This window comes from Leucoraja erinacea, chromosome 28 (assembly GCF_028641065.1).
Source record: "Leucoraja erinacea ecotype New England chromosome 28, Leri_hhj_1, whole genome shotgun sequence".
NCBI lineage: Eukaryota > Metazoa > Chordata > Chondrichthyes > Rajiformes > Rajidae > Leucoraja > Leucoraja erinaceus.
This window is the reverse complement of record NC_073404.1, coordinates 16,636,764-16,653,804: the sequence shown is the minus strand read 5'-3', so window position 1 is coordinate 16,653,804 and position 17,041 is coordinate 16,636,764. Positions and strand designations below refer to the sequence as shown.

The window sequence follows — 17,041 nt, the reverse complement described above, 5'->3', positions numbered from 1 at the left end:
ATTCTAACTGCAGTCTCATACTGAATGGTCCATGAATGTGACACCAATTTCTAGACATTCCTCAGTTTTAACCTGAAATGTTTTCTGACTGAACTATGGCCAGTTTAGGTGACCCCATTCTTTTGAATAGTGGGAAGGCTGAATGACAGTTGCATTCCAACTAATTGACATCAATTGTGTTAACTTTAAATTATTTAAATTATTCTTGGGCAGTTTTGTAATAATTGTGATTTTTACATTATTTTTTAACATCAATTAGTTTTTGCACGATCTTGATGGTATAAATGTACACTGGGAGGAAGTTCAGGCTCTTCTGTGGGATTAATAAGCGCAGTATGTTGATGCCATCTACATGGATTTCAATAAAGTCTTTGATAGTTTCCACGGAGGAGACTGGTCCAGAAGGTTTGAGCCCTTGTGGAGCAGGACAAGTTGGCAAAATGTATCCATAATTGTCTTGACACGAGCTGGATCCAAGCGGGGTCAGAAGGGGCCAGTGGGGTGGGATGGTGTGGTTTGCGCACTTGAATCACCTGCACAGGGAAAACTGATAGAGAGGGATTATTATAAAAGGTTCTTGCTGATCGACTTGGGCATGGTGCGCTGAAGGGCAGTTTCTATGCTGTACAACCCTATGTCTCTAAATTGTCTGACAAAGCCAGTCTATTATGACAGTGCTCTCATTGCTACTAACCCTCCAAGTTGCAATGGCAAGTGCTTGCGATGGATTCCATGGCTACCCTCCACAAATGCATTTGGTGGTTTGTGATAAACAGATGCCAGGGATCCAATATGGCAGATGAGTTCATCCAGCAGCGTTGGCTCGATCAAGTCCGTCTCCTCCGAGATCAGCGGCTTTTCGGACAGAACCACCTCTTTTGCAGCCACAGGGTCTGTGGACAGCAGACGCCAATAAATATAGCCACGGTCACGGAGGTCAGGATTGTCAGAATCCTAGGAACAGACAAAAAAATATATATTCATACATCGTCATTTGTCACATTGGATTATGGTGATGGGTACATCTCTACAAATGAATCATTATCTCTTTAGCAAAGTAAATGAAAATCCCTACAAGGCTATTGCTTTATTAAAATTTTATATGTTACGTTAAGCAATAAGTTGCAGACATTAACATGATTAAAAGGCAGCTTGTTATTTACATACTACGTACTTCAAGCGTGTAATTTCAAAGAACAAAAGTTATGTACACGAACTGTGACTTGTAGCAATGCAGTGCAGACTCGAGAGAACTACCTGTACTATGCAAATCCCAAGTACTACTGAATAAAAGCAACTTAGGTACAGTAAATAGTATGAGGCTGAAATGGTGCCTTGGTCAGCCAGAAATGCTGTGTTGCATCTTTTTGTGTAGATGTTTGAAAATGCGCTAAATTAACATTGAATTCGGAATTAAATAACTGCTACTATACTTGCTAAATGCTTCAAATGGCAATATATTCAATCATTTATTGTAAACATGTTATGTGTTACAAAATTTAGAATCGACGGCTAATTGAAAAAAACTTCAATTTAACAATACAGGGAAGACTACAAAAGGCAGCCAATATGGCAAATGGTGTTTAACTTGTTTTTTTAATAAAAACTAATTAAATAAGGAAAAGGAGAACTCAATGGAGTTGACGTTGATGTTGAACAAAAGGTATCAAAAACTGACTGCATGTTATGGTTTATTCATAAAATTGAAGCCAGTGCAAGATGAGAAGTAGGGTAAATACTGTCAGATGAAACATTATGGAAAAAATGAGCAAAGATGTGAAAATAATTGGATTGCTCTCGTTTGCCGAACGCAAATTGATTGGTAAAAGACAACCTGTACTTTCATCTTAAAATGGTGTCACAATCTGAATAATGATTGGAAATTTGGTAAAACAGTCAGTCATTTTCATTAATGATCAGAATATTTTAATGATGTGCTCAAATGGGCTGATATCTAACTATACGATGATATTATCTACAGTTGTAACATTTTTTCCCCCCAAATTGGATAAATTTGCCTTCAGATTCTTCTGTAGTGGGGGGATATTCTTGCATGAACACATTTCAGGGAATGTTCACCAGGTTGATTCCCGGGATGAAATGGCTGCCTTTAAATAACAATAAAATAGTATTTGGCCAGTCAGAACTTCAAACCTGACCCGTCATTCAATGTGATCATAGTTGATCATCTAAATTCGCTACCTTGGTCCTACTTTCTCACCACATCGCTTGATCCTTTTAAGCTGTTCTGTACCTATATCTAAATACATAGTACATACCCCTAAATACATGAGCATATTTTATTGATTTGCCCTCAACTGCATTTTGTGGTAGAGAATTCCATCGTTTCAGTACTCTCTGGGTGTTTCACCACCTTATCCCATATCCGTAGACTTTGATCGCTTTTCTGGACTTCACCACCAGTGGAATATCTTTCGTACATATCCTCGATCCAGTCTCATCAGAATTTTCTAAGTTTCAATGAGGTCCTTTCTCATTCTTTTAAACTGTAGCAAATCTAATCTTACAATATGGCAATCATGCCATTTTAGGAATCAGTTGGTGCACTCCCTCTATTGCAAGAATATTCTCTCAGATAAGGAGACCAAACCACCTACACACAATCCTCGTTCCTATATTCAAACCTCTTTCAATGGAAGCTAACAAACCTTTGCCTTCTTAAGTACCTGCTACAGCTCCACAGCACCAGAATGAACAACCTTTAAAAATCCGACGCATATAGCATAAACCTACAGGAGACAGCATTTCCCTTGGTACAATTTCTAAGCAAACTTAAACTACTGATCTGGATTTCCTACCTGCGTTGCCAGACTGAGGACCTGCTGAACCAACTCCTGAGTATCTGTCGGCTTCTTCAGAAACAACTTCACAATTGCTGTAAGCAAGGTCAGTTGTACCTGTCCCGGGGATAGGGAAGGAGAGAAAAATCAAAATCAAAAGAATTATTCCTTACAATTTTTTGGATCTCATCTCTGATTGACCCAGCTAGCAAGGTCGCATCTGCTGTTGATCTGTTATGGCAGTCAGCGAACTATAGTGGGTCCAAGTTCCTACTAAGGTACGGGTTAATATGCGGCATTACTAGCTCTCAAATCACTTCATTGTTACAGATATGAGTGCCACTGGTCAGTAGTCAGTGACCAATGTCACCTTGCTTTTCTTGGGCACAGGGTTTCCATATAAAGCAGATAGGAAACTTGGACCTTAGTATTGAGAGGTTGAAGACGTCCACAAAAAACTCCAGCCAGTTGGTCTGCACAGGTTTTAAGAACCCGGCCCGGTACACCAGCAGGGCTGGGCGGTTTCCTGAAGGATCTTCAGACATCAGCCATGGTGTCCTAGATCACAGTTCTGCTGAGGGATCAAGAAGGTACATCAACGTTCTCCCTTTTGAAGTGAGAATAGAAAGCATTCGATGCCTCTTCCTCAAAAGCTGCCAATTTAAGGCAGGATCAAACAATTATAGAGATAAGCAAAGAACAATTGGTTACACGTTTTCATCACATTGGCCCCTGGAGATCCCCTTTTCTCCATGAGCACAGACACAAAGTCTTATATTGAATCACTGGATTATAGCTGTACTGAAACATTAATTTGTGACTAACCTGAGTGCTCTCATCATGGAAGCCATCGAGAAAACTTTCTAGCAGTTCGTCAGCATTGTCGATTCTCTCTGCGTATTCACCCACAATCCAGATCATAGCTGCTCGTGCATCTGGCTCATCAAGTGAATCCAGGTTCTCGCACAAAGTTGCAATGATGCTTTCATACCTGGTAAATCAAGTCATGCAATTGTTCCATCAAAGTTGTTAACCAATTTTGAGTAAAAACATTGATGATTTCAATTCAGTATATTCCACCGTACCGTGTTTAATATTACATTCCCACGAGGTTATCACAAGGTTAATTCCCAGGATGGCGGGACTGTCATATGTTGAAAGAATGGAACGACTGGGCTTGTATACACAGGAATTTAAAAAGATGAGAAAGGTTCTTCCTGAAACATATAAGATTATTAAGGGATTGGACACGCTAGAGGCAGGAAACATGTTCCTGATATTGGGGGAGTCCAGAATAAGGGGCCACAGTTTAAGAATAAGGGGTAGGCCATTTAGAATAGAGATGAGGAAAAACTTTTTCACCCAGAGTTGTGAATTTGTGGAATTCTCCGCCTCAGAAGGCAGTGGAGACCAATTCTCTGGATTCTTTCAAGAGAGTTAGAGATCTTAAAGATAGCAGGGTCAAGGGACATGGGGAGAAGGCAGGAATGGAGTACTGGTTGTGGATGATCAGCCATGATCACAGTGAATGGCAGTGCTGGCTCAAAGGGCCAAATGGCCTACTCCTGCAGTCATGACACAAATTCAAGCCGAGTTTGCACTTATAACCGGACAAGACGACTGACATGGAAATCAGAGCATGTGGTATGTTATAAGTCACCTGTCAATTTTAAATACTTCACGAATTTCCATTTGGAATCTATTTGCCTTTGCTCCAAAATTGACAACATCAAAATAGTACACTTAATGACAGCATGAAAAATCCAAACATAAGCATTGGATAAGAGTATTAAACACCTCCATTAAACTATTTACAAATTGCTCTTGAACATTGTCATAAAAATATTCACCATACCACCTATAGATAGAATAGTGAAAAGCCTGGATAGAGTGGATGTGGAGAGGATGTTTCCACTGGTGGGAGAGTCTAGGACCAGAGGCCATACGGAATAAAATGATGTACCTTTAGACAGGAGATGAGGAGGAATTTCTTTAGTCAGAGGATGGTGAATCTGTGGAATTCATTGCCACAGAAGGCTGTGGAGGCTAGGTCAATGGATATTTTTACGGAAGAGATTGACAGACTCTTGATTGGTATGGGCAACAGGGGTTATGGGGAGAAGGCAGGCGAATTGGGTTGAGAGGGAAAGATAGATCAACCATGATTGAATGGCAGAGTAAACTTGATGGGCCGAATGGCCTAATTCTACTGCTATAAACTTAAGAATTCACTTGCCATTTCCCATCCTCCATACTTACTTGTTAGGATATTTGCGAAAGATATCCCTAATGACCACAATCGCCTCCTGAACAACATAATTGACTTTGGTTTGGATGAGATCAAGCAGAGTGCTGACACAGCGTTCGGCTGATTGCTAGGACATGAACAGAACGTTTGTTACAACTGAATTTCAAACAATATGTCCAACAGCTCTGTAAATCAGGCAGCACATTAGAATAAAATTGGATAACAAAAAACATCTTAAAAAGTGCACTTTTAAGGGAGAACCATGGAAAAATATTTCAATAGTCAGCAGCATTTTCTTGAATACCCTACAATTTATCAGCAATCATGTTAAAACAATCAGTGACAAATGGTGCGCATTCCAAGAATGTCACGCAAGAACAGGGTAGGCATCATTGTCCAGTGACTTGCTAGCACTGTCAATAGAACCACTGCTGGGATAAAGCTTCGGCGTTGCACTGGTCCTGCTGCCACCATCAGTTAACAACCTCAGAAAGGGAGGGGGGCAACAGAGAAATGTCACAAAAGCTAACATAAAAGCAATCTTTTCAGTTGTGTCATTGAAAACATGACCACTGGTAATCATACGATGAGTAAAACATCAGAAAGACAAATATGAGTTTGCAAAGCAGCCACACAAAAAAAAACCAACTGAAAGTCAAGCAGCATGTGGCAAGAGAAAACAGTTCCCATTTCAGGTTGAAGACCTATTCATCAGAACTGTTTTCGATTCAGATTCCAGTATCTGACATTTTATTTGCTTCCTGTTCCTTAGCTTGCTATAGCTTCTCAACACCTCACAGTTAAAATTTGAATGATATGATTTCACAAACCAAATTAAGCAATATGCTTAAGCAATAACCAATAAGCAATGGATGTTGTCATTAGATCTTAAAATACAATTGAGTAACTCTTGGCATTGTTGCAAAATGATCCGAGCCAAATTGTTTAGTCATTCCTGTCTACCTACACCTTGCACTTTCTTTTGTAGTGACAGCAAACCCGTCAAATCTGGGAAAGCCATTACATTTCATTCATGTAAAAAATTATTAATATTCATAAAAATAATGAGCATAATCATTATAATTATTCACAGCCACAAATCCACAGGCATTCATCCTGGCCTGTATTGGTTAGAAATTTGCAATCAGTGAAATTTGGAACATCTCGTTGAATTTGTGGGAGGTTCACCACAAAGAAACGGGGATCTCTGTGGCAATGTCTTATTCTTCATCGAATCATGCGACTGTCAGGGATCGGTTTAATGTCCCCTTGGAGCACAGCAGTCATGTCATCAAACTGACTGTACATTCAGTGACAAAAAAAGTCATAAAATCTTCAAGCAGTAGTTTTCCAAAATATTGCTCATACCTCCACTTTGATGGCACAGCGGCCAATGGCACGGACTGCTTTCCGGACAAAATCAACATCAACCTCAGTGGCATATTCCTTCAGCTCTGCCAGGACCTGAGTAAAAGAAGAACACAATTCTTAGCATGGACATCAAAAAAATAAAAATAAATAAATACATTCTCAAACATAATTCCTACCAACTCTGCTCGGCCAGTTGAGCATTTCCAAGTTTTATCATATTTCCGGTGGTCAAATTGTAGCTGAACACTACAATTATTCTTCAAAATGATCAGTATATCTATTTCCCTTATGCCATTATTATAACAAACTAGTTTAATTCATTTCAACTGATTTTACAGAATGCATTTTCCAAACCCATCAACTTCACATCAAGTGTCAATATTGAGATCAGCAACATCTGGCTTTTATATTAGATAAAATTATATTTAAGGGTATTTTGTATTACAACTTGCAATACAATAAAAGCTGTAGCCCTGCATTCATGACTTTAAAAAAAAAAAAAAGAATCACCCATTACCTGCTTTAGTTGTTTTACATTTAAAATGTACAGCTCGTGATTTTTCATTATATCAGATATGGCATTAGTTAACTTTGAAATTATTTTTATATTGTCATTAACAATGGTCAACTGGACAGTGAAGAGTCTATGCTATTTTATTTGTTTGCTGACATTTTGACGATCTCCATTACCCTACCAGATGCATAAGGAAGGACGATTTGTTTCCTGTCAACATCCAGAATGCCCAAATAGCACAGCCTTTGTCTCCATTCCATTAATATTAGAAATGTACTGGCATTGTTCCTGGTCAGTGATGATCAACACTTTTAGGAAATCGGTTTCAGAGCCCACCACCTGTACTCTGGCAAAGTTCATTAAATCTGCTGCATGACATTTCCCATGAGAGAAGCTACGTCTCAATGGATAAATAAATATTATCATATTCCAGCATCTTGCAAATCAAATGCAGTATAGACGAGCAATAATTTTACAGTACTTCAGTTGAGACTAGACAGATGTTCAATCGATGATGAATAGTAAGGAATTCCCCTCTTGGCAGAATTATCAATGAAAAGACTTTCTAACCCATCATACAAAACCATCAGAGATATGATTTTTTTTCTTTTGCGAGTACTTTGGATCCATAACAGTAAATAATTCATTCAATGAATTACAGACCAACATTCATTCACAAACACCATCACCAAACAGCTTGACTATGTTTTTTTTATTTCCTTTCCTGTTTGCAAACTTTACTGTGTATACCAAAATACTGTAGACCTGAAATAATAATAGTAATTAATAGATATATAACAGATCTGGCAGCACGTGCACAGAGAGAAAAATAATCCAAATCCAAGTTCTGACCTCATCTCTTCCCATGCAACTTGCCCCCTCCCCAAGCACTTTCCCCTGCAACTGCAGGAGATGTTGATGAGACTGCAGATGTTGATGAGACTGCAGTTTGAAACCTAATCTCTTCACATAAATACTTTAATGCGACTCCTGTGCAAAGTTCTTAAATGTGTTTGGTGCACTGCATCATGCTATGCAAGTCCCAAGGTTGTCCATATAGAGTGTGTTTTGAATTAAATAAAATATAGGGATGATTCATGGAAACCTGCCACTTCGTGTCCTGGTTTTGGTAAATAAAGATTAAATCAATATAAGCCTCTGGATACTGACCTTCACAAGTAAGAATTGGAAATGGAGGATAGTAAAACATCAGCATAATTCTCAGAGGTAAAGAACAGGTAAAACAACAACCAGTAACAAATACAGATTAAGCTCTACATACTTTCTGCTGATTTTACAGTGTCAATGGTGCTTGACCCGCCTATTTCTATATCATTGTTAAAACAAAACACATTCTTGACCTGATCTATTCCATGCAGACTAAAAGCAGTTTTCTAACATAGGTCAAAGCACAGCAAATTATCCTCATCAGTTGATCCATTTAAACTACAAATTTGCAAAACTGCAATTGTGAACCCATTAACAGATTCAAAATACCAGTTGAAAACCCAAATTGTACGCCACAAAATAATTGTTCAGCACAACTAGTGCAACCTACATTGCACTTGCAGATTTTCATACAGTGCACCTATTATAATAGTGAAACAAAAACAATTCATCAGTAACTGCAGCTTACTGAGAACGTATTGGTCTTGGAATGATTGCAGGTTATAATGGTTATACTTATTTGCATTTTAGCCAAGTAAATAGGATAACATGTAATCTAACGTTGCTACAAGAAACAGACTGCTTGTGAAACTCAGTGAGTCAGGCAGCATCTGTGGAGGGAAATGAAATACATGTCCACTCCATCAGTCTGAAGAAGGGACGTGATCCAAAATGACATCTGTCCATTTCCTTCTGAAGATGCCTCTTGCAATGAGGCATCTCATTGCACTCAATGCCTCTTGCTCCCGAGTTCCTCCAGCAACCTGCTTTTTGTTCAAGATTCCATCATCCGTGGTCTCTTGTGACTTTAATCTAATTCTACTGTTGAGAAGGTTAGAAAATTATATAGGGTAGATAGGCTCAAACCATTTTTTGTGATTGGAGACTACCACAGAACTGGGTAATTAAAACTAGTTGGGGTGGAAATACTTATTCAAAGGACAAAGGAAATCGTTAGATCAGGTGACAATTAAAAAATGTAATTGATTGCCTTGTTGGGGAACAGTACGAGGGCACTGATCGACTCGTCTAACCAAATGGAAGAATAAGTAGAGGGCTGTTCCAAAGATATTTAACTAGCATCCATTCCTGTAGAGCAGTAAAGAACTGCAGTTGCTGGTTTAAATCGAAGATAGACACAAAATGCTGGAGTAACTCAGCAGGACAGGCAGCATCTCTCCAGAGTTGCTGCTTGTCCTGCTGAATTACTCCAGCATTTTGTGTCCACCGTCCGTTCCCGTCGGGATGAGTCCAAATCAGAGATATACGTTTTGGTTAATAGATCTACACACGTGCATGGGTATTGGTTGCCAATTGAACTGCAGAATCAGATCCATGGCACGTTAATGAAAAGAAACAAGCTAATAAATGAAAGCAACCACTGGACAATGTTGTGTGTGTGTTCAGCACTGGCAACTAAGAGATGAACTTATCCCTCCACGAGCTACAATAGATAGTTCTGATGAAGGGTTGTTGACCTGAAACACAAGCTGTTTCTCTCAAACCACTGCTGCCCAACCTTGAGTACATCCAGTACTTAGATTTTAGTTATGATTTACATCACCAAAAGTTTTCCTTTAAATTTTCAGTTGATTTACACAGTGATGTTGACAACAATACAACAAAGGCTTTCAGTCTATCATGTTTGAACCACCTCTTCTTGAGAGGTATCCAATAAATCTAACGTTCCTACATTTGCATTGTAGATCTCCAAATCTTGTGCATTCAAATTCCTTTCAAAGGTTATGATGGATTCTGCTTCCACCACTATTACAGTGTACTGCAGATCATAACAGGCCATGTAAAAGAAAAACGACATCTTACATCTGCTGCTTTAGTACTAATTTATTCAACCATAAAAATGTTACAAATCTCAGCAAAGACGCAATGGGACACAGGAAATGTTTGGATGTAATATTTTGCAGTGTGCAATTACAATGAGGTGTAAAAGCCAAGAATTTGACAAACATAAGCAACTCGCAACCAATTAATGTGCGTTGCTTAATAACTTAAAACTTTAATGAATATTTGCAGTCATCTATTTTGACATTTCAGTCGTATAGTAAGGGAGCATATGCATCCCACATTGGGCTAATTTTGCAAAAAAACATTTCCTATCCAAAATATACTTTAGATGACTTAGAATAACAGTAAATATTAACCTTTTAAAAAAATATTTCAATAGGAGTTAACTGTCATAAAGGGTAATTAAAAAAGTGTAGACCTAACTGAAGTGCAGAAGAAACACTTGCTATACGAGCACCTTGCAATCAATGCAGCATTTGATCAGTGTTTCATTAAGCCATTTAAAGAAAAGCTGTCAAACTTTTATACTGCTTCCATAACGTCCTTTGAGGTGTAAAAGCCAAGAACTTGACGAACATAAGGATACTTCTCAAGAAGAGGTGGTTCAAACATGATTCTTTCAAAATCATTTAGAAACTATCAGAATTGGAATAAACAGCTTAAAAAGCAAATAACTTTATTAAAAATAGTGTTATCCAGAAATGCTTAAAGATTTTTTTTTACTTTGCACTCCTTTTCACCGTGCAGCACTGAAACTCCCATTGAAACCAACGGCTGTGCAAACCCTGCGACATGTCTAACTTGCTGCAGGAACAATTAGCTTTCAGAAGGTTTCTGCTCCGTTGTTGGGCTTCATGTGGAGTTGAGCAGCACAGCAGACTATTGGATTTGCCGCCAACCTCAAGAATTCCTCCGCAAGTTTTGGACTTCCGAATAAGGAAACACATGAGCAGAGCCAAATGTGCATTGGCACAAGTAAATCAACAAGATTCAACCAGCTGATAAATGTATGGCATTTGTAGCACACATTTTTCCATGTGTACTCAATTTCAGCCATGTTTTCAACATTATGCCAAATGCAGCATTATTCTCATCTTTATAAGGAGGTTGATCCACACTCCACAGATCCAAGAACAATGTCCATGATCTTCTGGCCATGTATGGCTCTCTTATCAATGCAATTGCTTCGAGGGGTTATCCTATCATTGATGTAAACAAACTTAAAATGGGGCAGAGAAAAATAAATGCATTTAATTGAATGTAAGCGGAGAAGTATGATTCACTTTTGATAATGACTGTGGGCAGGCAGGCCATCTCAATGTAAGTGCGAATCTTATAATTTTAAAAAAAGTGGCCAGAGAAATTAGTCATTCTGTAGAATGGGATAGTTTATTTTAAAATTAATACTGAGATTACCAGATAGGTAGTGTGGAGCTACAGTTTAGTTTAGAGATACAGCATGGAAACAGGTCTTTCAGCCCACCAATTCCACGCCAACCATTAATCACCCGTTCACTAGATCTATGTTGTCCCACCTTTGCATCCTACACACAAGGGGCAATTTAATGAAGCCAAATAACCTGCATGTCAAGGAAATTTGGAACGCCTAGAGAAAACACACGAGACCACAGGGAGAATGTACAAAGTCCACATAGAGAGCACCTGTAGTCAGGATCGAATGCGGGTCTCTGACTGTGTGAGGCAGCAACTTTACCTCTGCGGCTCATGTGCTGCCCTAATAGGGTCAGAACCTTGAAATGCCTGAAGCATCAGTTTCTATCAACTGCATAAGTACACATATGCTAGTTTGTGTGGAAAAACCACACTAAATAATTTGAAATTGAGTGCAAAGAGGCCAGTGAGGAGCATAAAGTACTTCAGTGAATTGGCAGCTCTTGTAACTTTGATGTAGCTCTGGAGACTTTAAAAAATATTTTCCTCATTACTTTTTGAGCAGGAAGAAGCATCAGGGCAAACAGTTGGTGAAATCAGAGGATTAAACTGTACTACTGAAATCAGAATGATTTATACAGAACCTTGATAGTCAGTGCTACATGAGATTTAATCACAGCAAAGTTATATCCTTCACCTGCAGCACTCTGACAACATACAGCACAGCACAATACCGACAAGAAGTTGCAGAGCTCTCAATATTTAACACAACTGGGAGAAACCAAAATCCTGTCAATTTTGCTTCTTGCAAACTGCTACAACCAGTTTCCGTAATGGGGCTTTCTCACGGGGCGACTTGACGCAAGAGGTAACCAGAGTTGAACATCGTGGGAACCTCGTACGATAACCGTACGGCATTCGTGGACCACCGTGGCGCTAACGGCAGGTACTCGTGTAACTTGGTGACTCGGGAGAAAATTCAAACAAGCTTGAATTTCTCCAAGAGTGACTTGTACACTTGTGGTTGAACATTGAAACATTATATGGACGTAGTGGCCAGTGCGATATCCGTAATAACTCTTGCGTTTACCGTGGGAACTCCTGCGAACGGTGAACCCGGAAGCTGGACAGAGGGGACAGAAGGTGAGTAAAAAAGGTGGTCTCAATATCGCCAATGGAACATGTGTCCATCGAGGACGTCCCACCTCATTGTCATTGTTGGAGAATCTTTTTCACTGGAACACTTGCAGAGATGACTCCCAGAAAAACTCAAGGAAAGGGGGTAAAGCATGTCTGAAAGGTTTTTGCCATGCAGGAGAATGAAGAGGAGACGCAGCAAGAGAGACAGGTGGAGAGGCAACAGGAGATGCCACAGATAACACTGCCTGTGGGCTCCTTGGAGCAGGGAGAGGGTGAGCAAAGTGGATTTCAGATTGCCTCCCCAGTAGCCGTTGTAGGAATAGCCTCAACAGACACGTATATAAAGGGCAGATGGCAGAAGGCAGGCCATATAACTTCACCAGCGAACAAGAGGGGGAACTTGTAGAATGGTACCAATTCAACAAAATTCTTTACGATAAATCCAGAGAGGATTACAGAAACAGGGAGAAAAAACGGAACCTGCTGGAGACGAAGGCTGCGGAGTATCCCGGGTGCTCATGTGAGTATATATATAACGATATATTAGTACATCAACAGGAAAACCATTTAATGTTATCCATGATTTAAAAACATACATTGCTATTGATGTAAAAATGCTGTTTTTGCAGTTAACTTAAACTTCTCTTATGTGTGTCTGTGCCCTGCAGCTGCAAAGTAAAAAAGTCGCAGACAGCTTTTGCACGCTCTGTGTTTGAAGTTGGAATCACGTCTCCAAGAGCCATAAAATAAATTATGCATGAGGGCAATTTTCACTTGTAATGCTTGTCTTAAAAAAGGCTATCTGTATTTACAAACTTGTGCTCAGATATCCAAGAAGCACAATCGCCTGAGGCCAAGTAGAGGAGGGTGATTGCTATGGGCAACCCTGGTTCCAGTGCCTTTCTCATTACAGTGTCAGTCTTCTTCAGCAGAGGTCCCAAATTATTCTTCAGCTCATTAAAGAGCTCTGGTGAAATTCTGACAAAGTTTGTGAATGCACTTTTATCCTCTTCGCACAGCACATTAAGCAGTTTATCATATTGTCCAAATAGAGGTCTCCGTTGAAAGATGGGCTTCACCCAATGATACTTCCTCTTAATTCTCTTTTTAATTAATCTCACCCTTCTGCCTTCACGCAAGCGTCCTCGATTCACATAGAGGGCTGCTGCATACAGAGCGTCAATGAAAAACACCACCATCCTGTACTCGAAACTACTTAGTACAGGCATGTCTCCAAATGAGCCAATTCAACCAAGGGAGGATATTTATAGTGTGTGAAAAAAGTGACATCATTTGTGTCACGTGATGATTTAACAACACTTCACAGTTCATAATGTTCATTCAGGATTTAACGGGAAAGCTCGGAAGACGGACAAGTCACTCGCACAAATAACAGAAATGCCGAGTACCCGTAGGAACTCTTTATCTACCCCCCGTTATATCGTGTGATATCGTGCTAGACCACGACCACTTCACTCTGGTTACATCTTGCGTCAAGTCACCCCGTGAGAAAGCTCCATTACACAATCTCTTCAGGCACATCTTCCACTTGTAGCATGTCACTGTTCATGAGTGAACTGGATCACAAAGACATTGAAATCCAGATCCCAGCATAATATCAATATTTAGTAGAAACACGATGCACGGTAATACAAATGATGCAATGCTGCCTTAGTCTTGAGTTACACACATCTGAATATATTATTCAAAATGGATGACAGATCATTAAAAATAGTGTAACAAATAGATATTGGTTTCTTTTTTGTTCAAAGAATTCCTTATCAGCTTCGATATAAGCTGCTCGGAATTTTGACTCGATTTTGTGGTGCATTCTCCAATTAGATGATAAAATTATAAAATGCTACCTGAAATTTTCAGGTAACCTTCCTTAAAAATTATTTTTAAAACCCACCTTCCCACTTTATCAAGCTTCTCTCGTGAAGGCAGCAATTCCTGATGGATCAGAGTTTTGATCGCCTTCAGGGCATAATTTAATTGGTTGCTACTATTGTGCATCCTTTCAGTGACCGCCAATACACTATTCTCAACATCAAACACCACTCCACTCAGGAGAAACCTCCAGCTGCAATCTCTGACTGCAACTGACAGAAAAAAGCATAGCACAGTACAGTATAGAAAAAAGCCATGGCAGTTCATAACACAGCATTTATATTCTAGCAAAGTGCCCCTCAGTTTCATAAATTCCATACTAAATAGAAGGCGATAAAAAGAGTCAAAGAGCAAAACACTGCAGAGGCTGAAAATCTGAAATGAAACAGAAAATCCTGGATTAAATCGACAGGTCAGGTGGCATTTTGAATTTCTCTCTCTCTCTCCTCTCAAGTTGATACTTTTCCTGCTAACTATTTCCAGCATTTCCTAAACAAAGATGTAGACGTCAAGTAGCATCTTTAAGTAGAAAACGCATAACAGGAAATCCTAGAGTTTGGGGACTTATGGAGCTTGGTCTGAAGGCGACGAGGAATATTTCTGAAGTCTGAGTGGTAGCAATGTTAATGTTGAGGCTGTGGAGTTGGAAGAGGCTACAAACATGCGAGTACAAGAAAAAATTCAAAAACAAGACAGACATAAATTAAGGAGGTCAAAGCTAAGGATGTAATCTTTATAGCCCAATTTACCGCATTGCAGCCCATGCTCTTTTATTTTATCTGCAGTCTCTCTGCGGCTGTAATGCTATAACACTATAACACTTCATTCTGCACTCTAGTATTTTTCTCCTTTCACAACATGTTGTACTTGCTGATGGCTTGATAGTTTTAAAATAATTGTAACTTGGCACACGTGACAAAAATAAACCAATAATACTGAATCTATCTCAGAAGGCAGACTATTTTTATTTATTTGTTTTTCAAAATGATGGCCTTGCGGCAAAGACAACATTTCTAATACCCTTGAGAAATGGTGGTTCATGAACAACTGCCATCCTTCATGTGAAGTTGCACCTCCAAATCTAGCAGATAAGAAGTTACAAGATTGAGACCTGGCATAAAGAATGATGAGCAAAATATTCCCAAGTGCACACCTTGCTACGGTACGAACAAGAGCTGGCGTCCCCTTGCACCTGCTGATCTTGCTACTCGTGCAGCGAGTCATTTGGAGCAGGATAACCTGCCTATGACCTGCTTTTGGAGCCACAATATCAACATGGCTGGTTTCCCCTCTCCCCACGACCCCCTCAATTGATGGTAGAGAGTCAGCAATGGCAATGCCATTGAGTATCAAGGGTAACACTGTAACACTATATTCTGGTTCTTTTTCACTACGTGAATGTAGCTAGATTCTCTTTTCTGGAAAGAGTCATTGTCTTACATACGTAATGTAAATGGTACCCATCATTTAACAGCCCAACCACGGATTTGTCTAAAGTTTTGTTATGTGTGGGCATGGACAGCTTCATTTCATCAAGTTGCAAACTAATTGAATTGCACAATCAGCAAATATATCCAATTTTGTCTTAATAATGGTAGGAAAATCATTGATGATGCAACTGAAAATGGATGGGCCCAAAACTTGATCCGAGGGAACTCCTCCATGTTATCCTGAGGTGTTTAAAATATCAACAATAAATTCAATAAAAATCAAACTGCTGGAGGAACTCATTGGGTCGACTAGCATCTGTGGAAGAAAAGGAATAGTCTATAGTTTAGATAGGAACCCTTCATCGGGGCAATCATTCCAAACCAAATAGATTTCCACACCATAGATATTGTACACTGGTTCTGTTTTAGGTTTGGCAGCAACAGCATTCCATGTTATTCAGTGAGAGGGCATGTTTTAAAAGGTATGCAAGTTTTGCATAAGCATAGGTTGGGAAATCTGTTACTGTTTATGAATTGGGATTACCAGTCACGAAATTTGTTAGCCTGCTGTGATAATTGTCATTTTACACTGTGTGTCAAGTAAATAAAGCTTTCTTAAATTGCCTATCAACAGCAAATAACATTACTCAGCAGATGATTCCCAAACAAAACAAAGGTTGCCCGTAATACATTTTATCTCTGTGTATTAACCTTTAATTCTGAGTCTTAAACAATTATTTAACAGATTGATTTTTGCAGGCAGCAAAGCTTGCCAGCACATTTCAAAGATTAAACAACAGCAACTAACAAGCTAATACTTATTAAAACAAATTTTACAATAGAAAAAATGATTTCCACACATGAATAACTTTTATAATACAAATAATCCTATTATTAAGTACATCTCAAGTTCCTGCAACAAGTGACAAGGATGCATTTGCTGTATGGAATGCATGGTATGTGATTGGCACACTCAACAAGCCTGGGCACGTAGAATCTCTGCAAACGCAAGCCACAGCGAACATTCCAGATCAAGGCCAGCTTTCTGAGTTTATTTATTCTTCAAATGTCTGTGCAGCATTAGCACAAGACAAATCGAAAACAGCAGATTGAAGAGTTCAAGGTGAAAGGGGATCACTTAGCTCTTGCCAGCATTAACGCTCTGCCTACTCTGCTTGGACCATTATCAGATGAATCACTGCACATTTAGAACCACTACTTTTCCAAACAACTTGCATTAAGCATTACTCATTTGGCAGAATACTGACACACGGTCACAACT

At 39.2% G+C, this 17,041-nt stretch overlaps 1 protein-coding gene across 3 annotated transcripts in view; it reads right to left on the bottom strand.

The window, feature by feature from the left end:
- ap2b1 (adaptor related protein complex 2 subunit beta 1) overlaps positions 1-17,041 on the bottom strand; it is a 173,546-nt gene that overhangs the window by 119,012 nt on the left and 37,493 nt on the right. For all 3 annotated transcript variants that reach the window (XR_008725710.1, XM_055657871.1, XM_055657872.1), the window contains exons 9-13: positions 6,418-6,513; positions 5,061-5,176; positions 3,627-3,792; positions 2,820-2,918; positions 695-954 (exon numbers count right to left, since the gene is read on the bottom strand). Coding sequence is in view for 2 of the 3 variants with exons in the window: in XM_055657871.1 (XP_055513846.1) it covers positions 695-954; positions 2,820-2,918; positions 3,627-3,792; positions 5,061-5,176; positions 6,418-6,513 (737 nt within the window). In the remaining variant the exon portion in view is untranslated. The remainder of the gene's footprint in view (positions 1-694; positions 955-2,819; positions 2,919-3,626; positions 3,793-5,060; positions 5,177-6,417; positions 6,514-17,041) is intronic.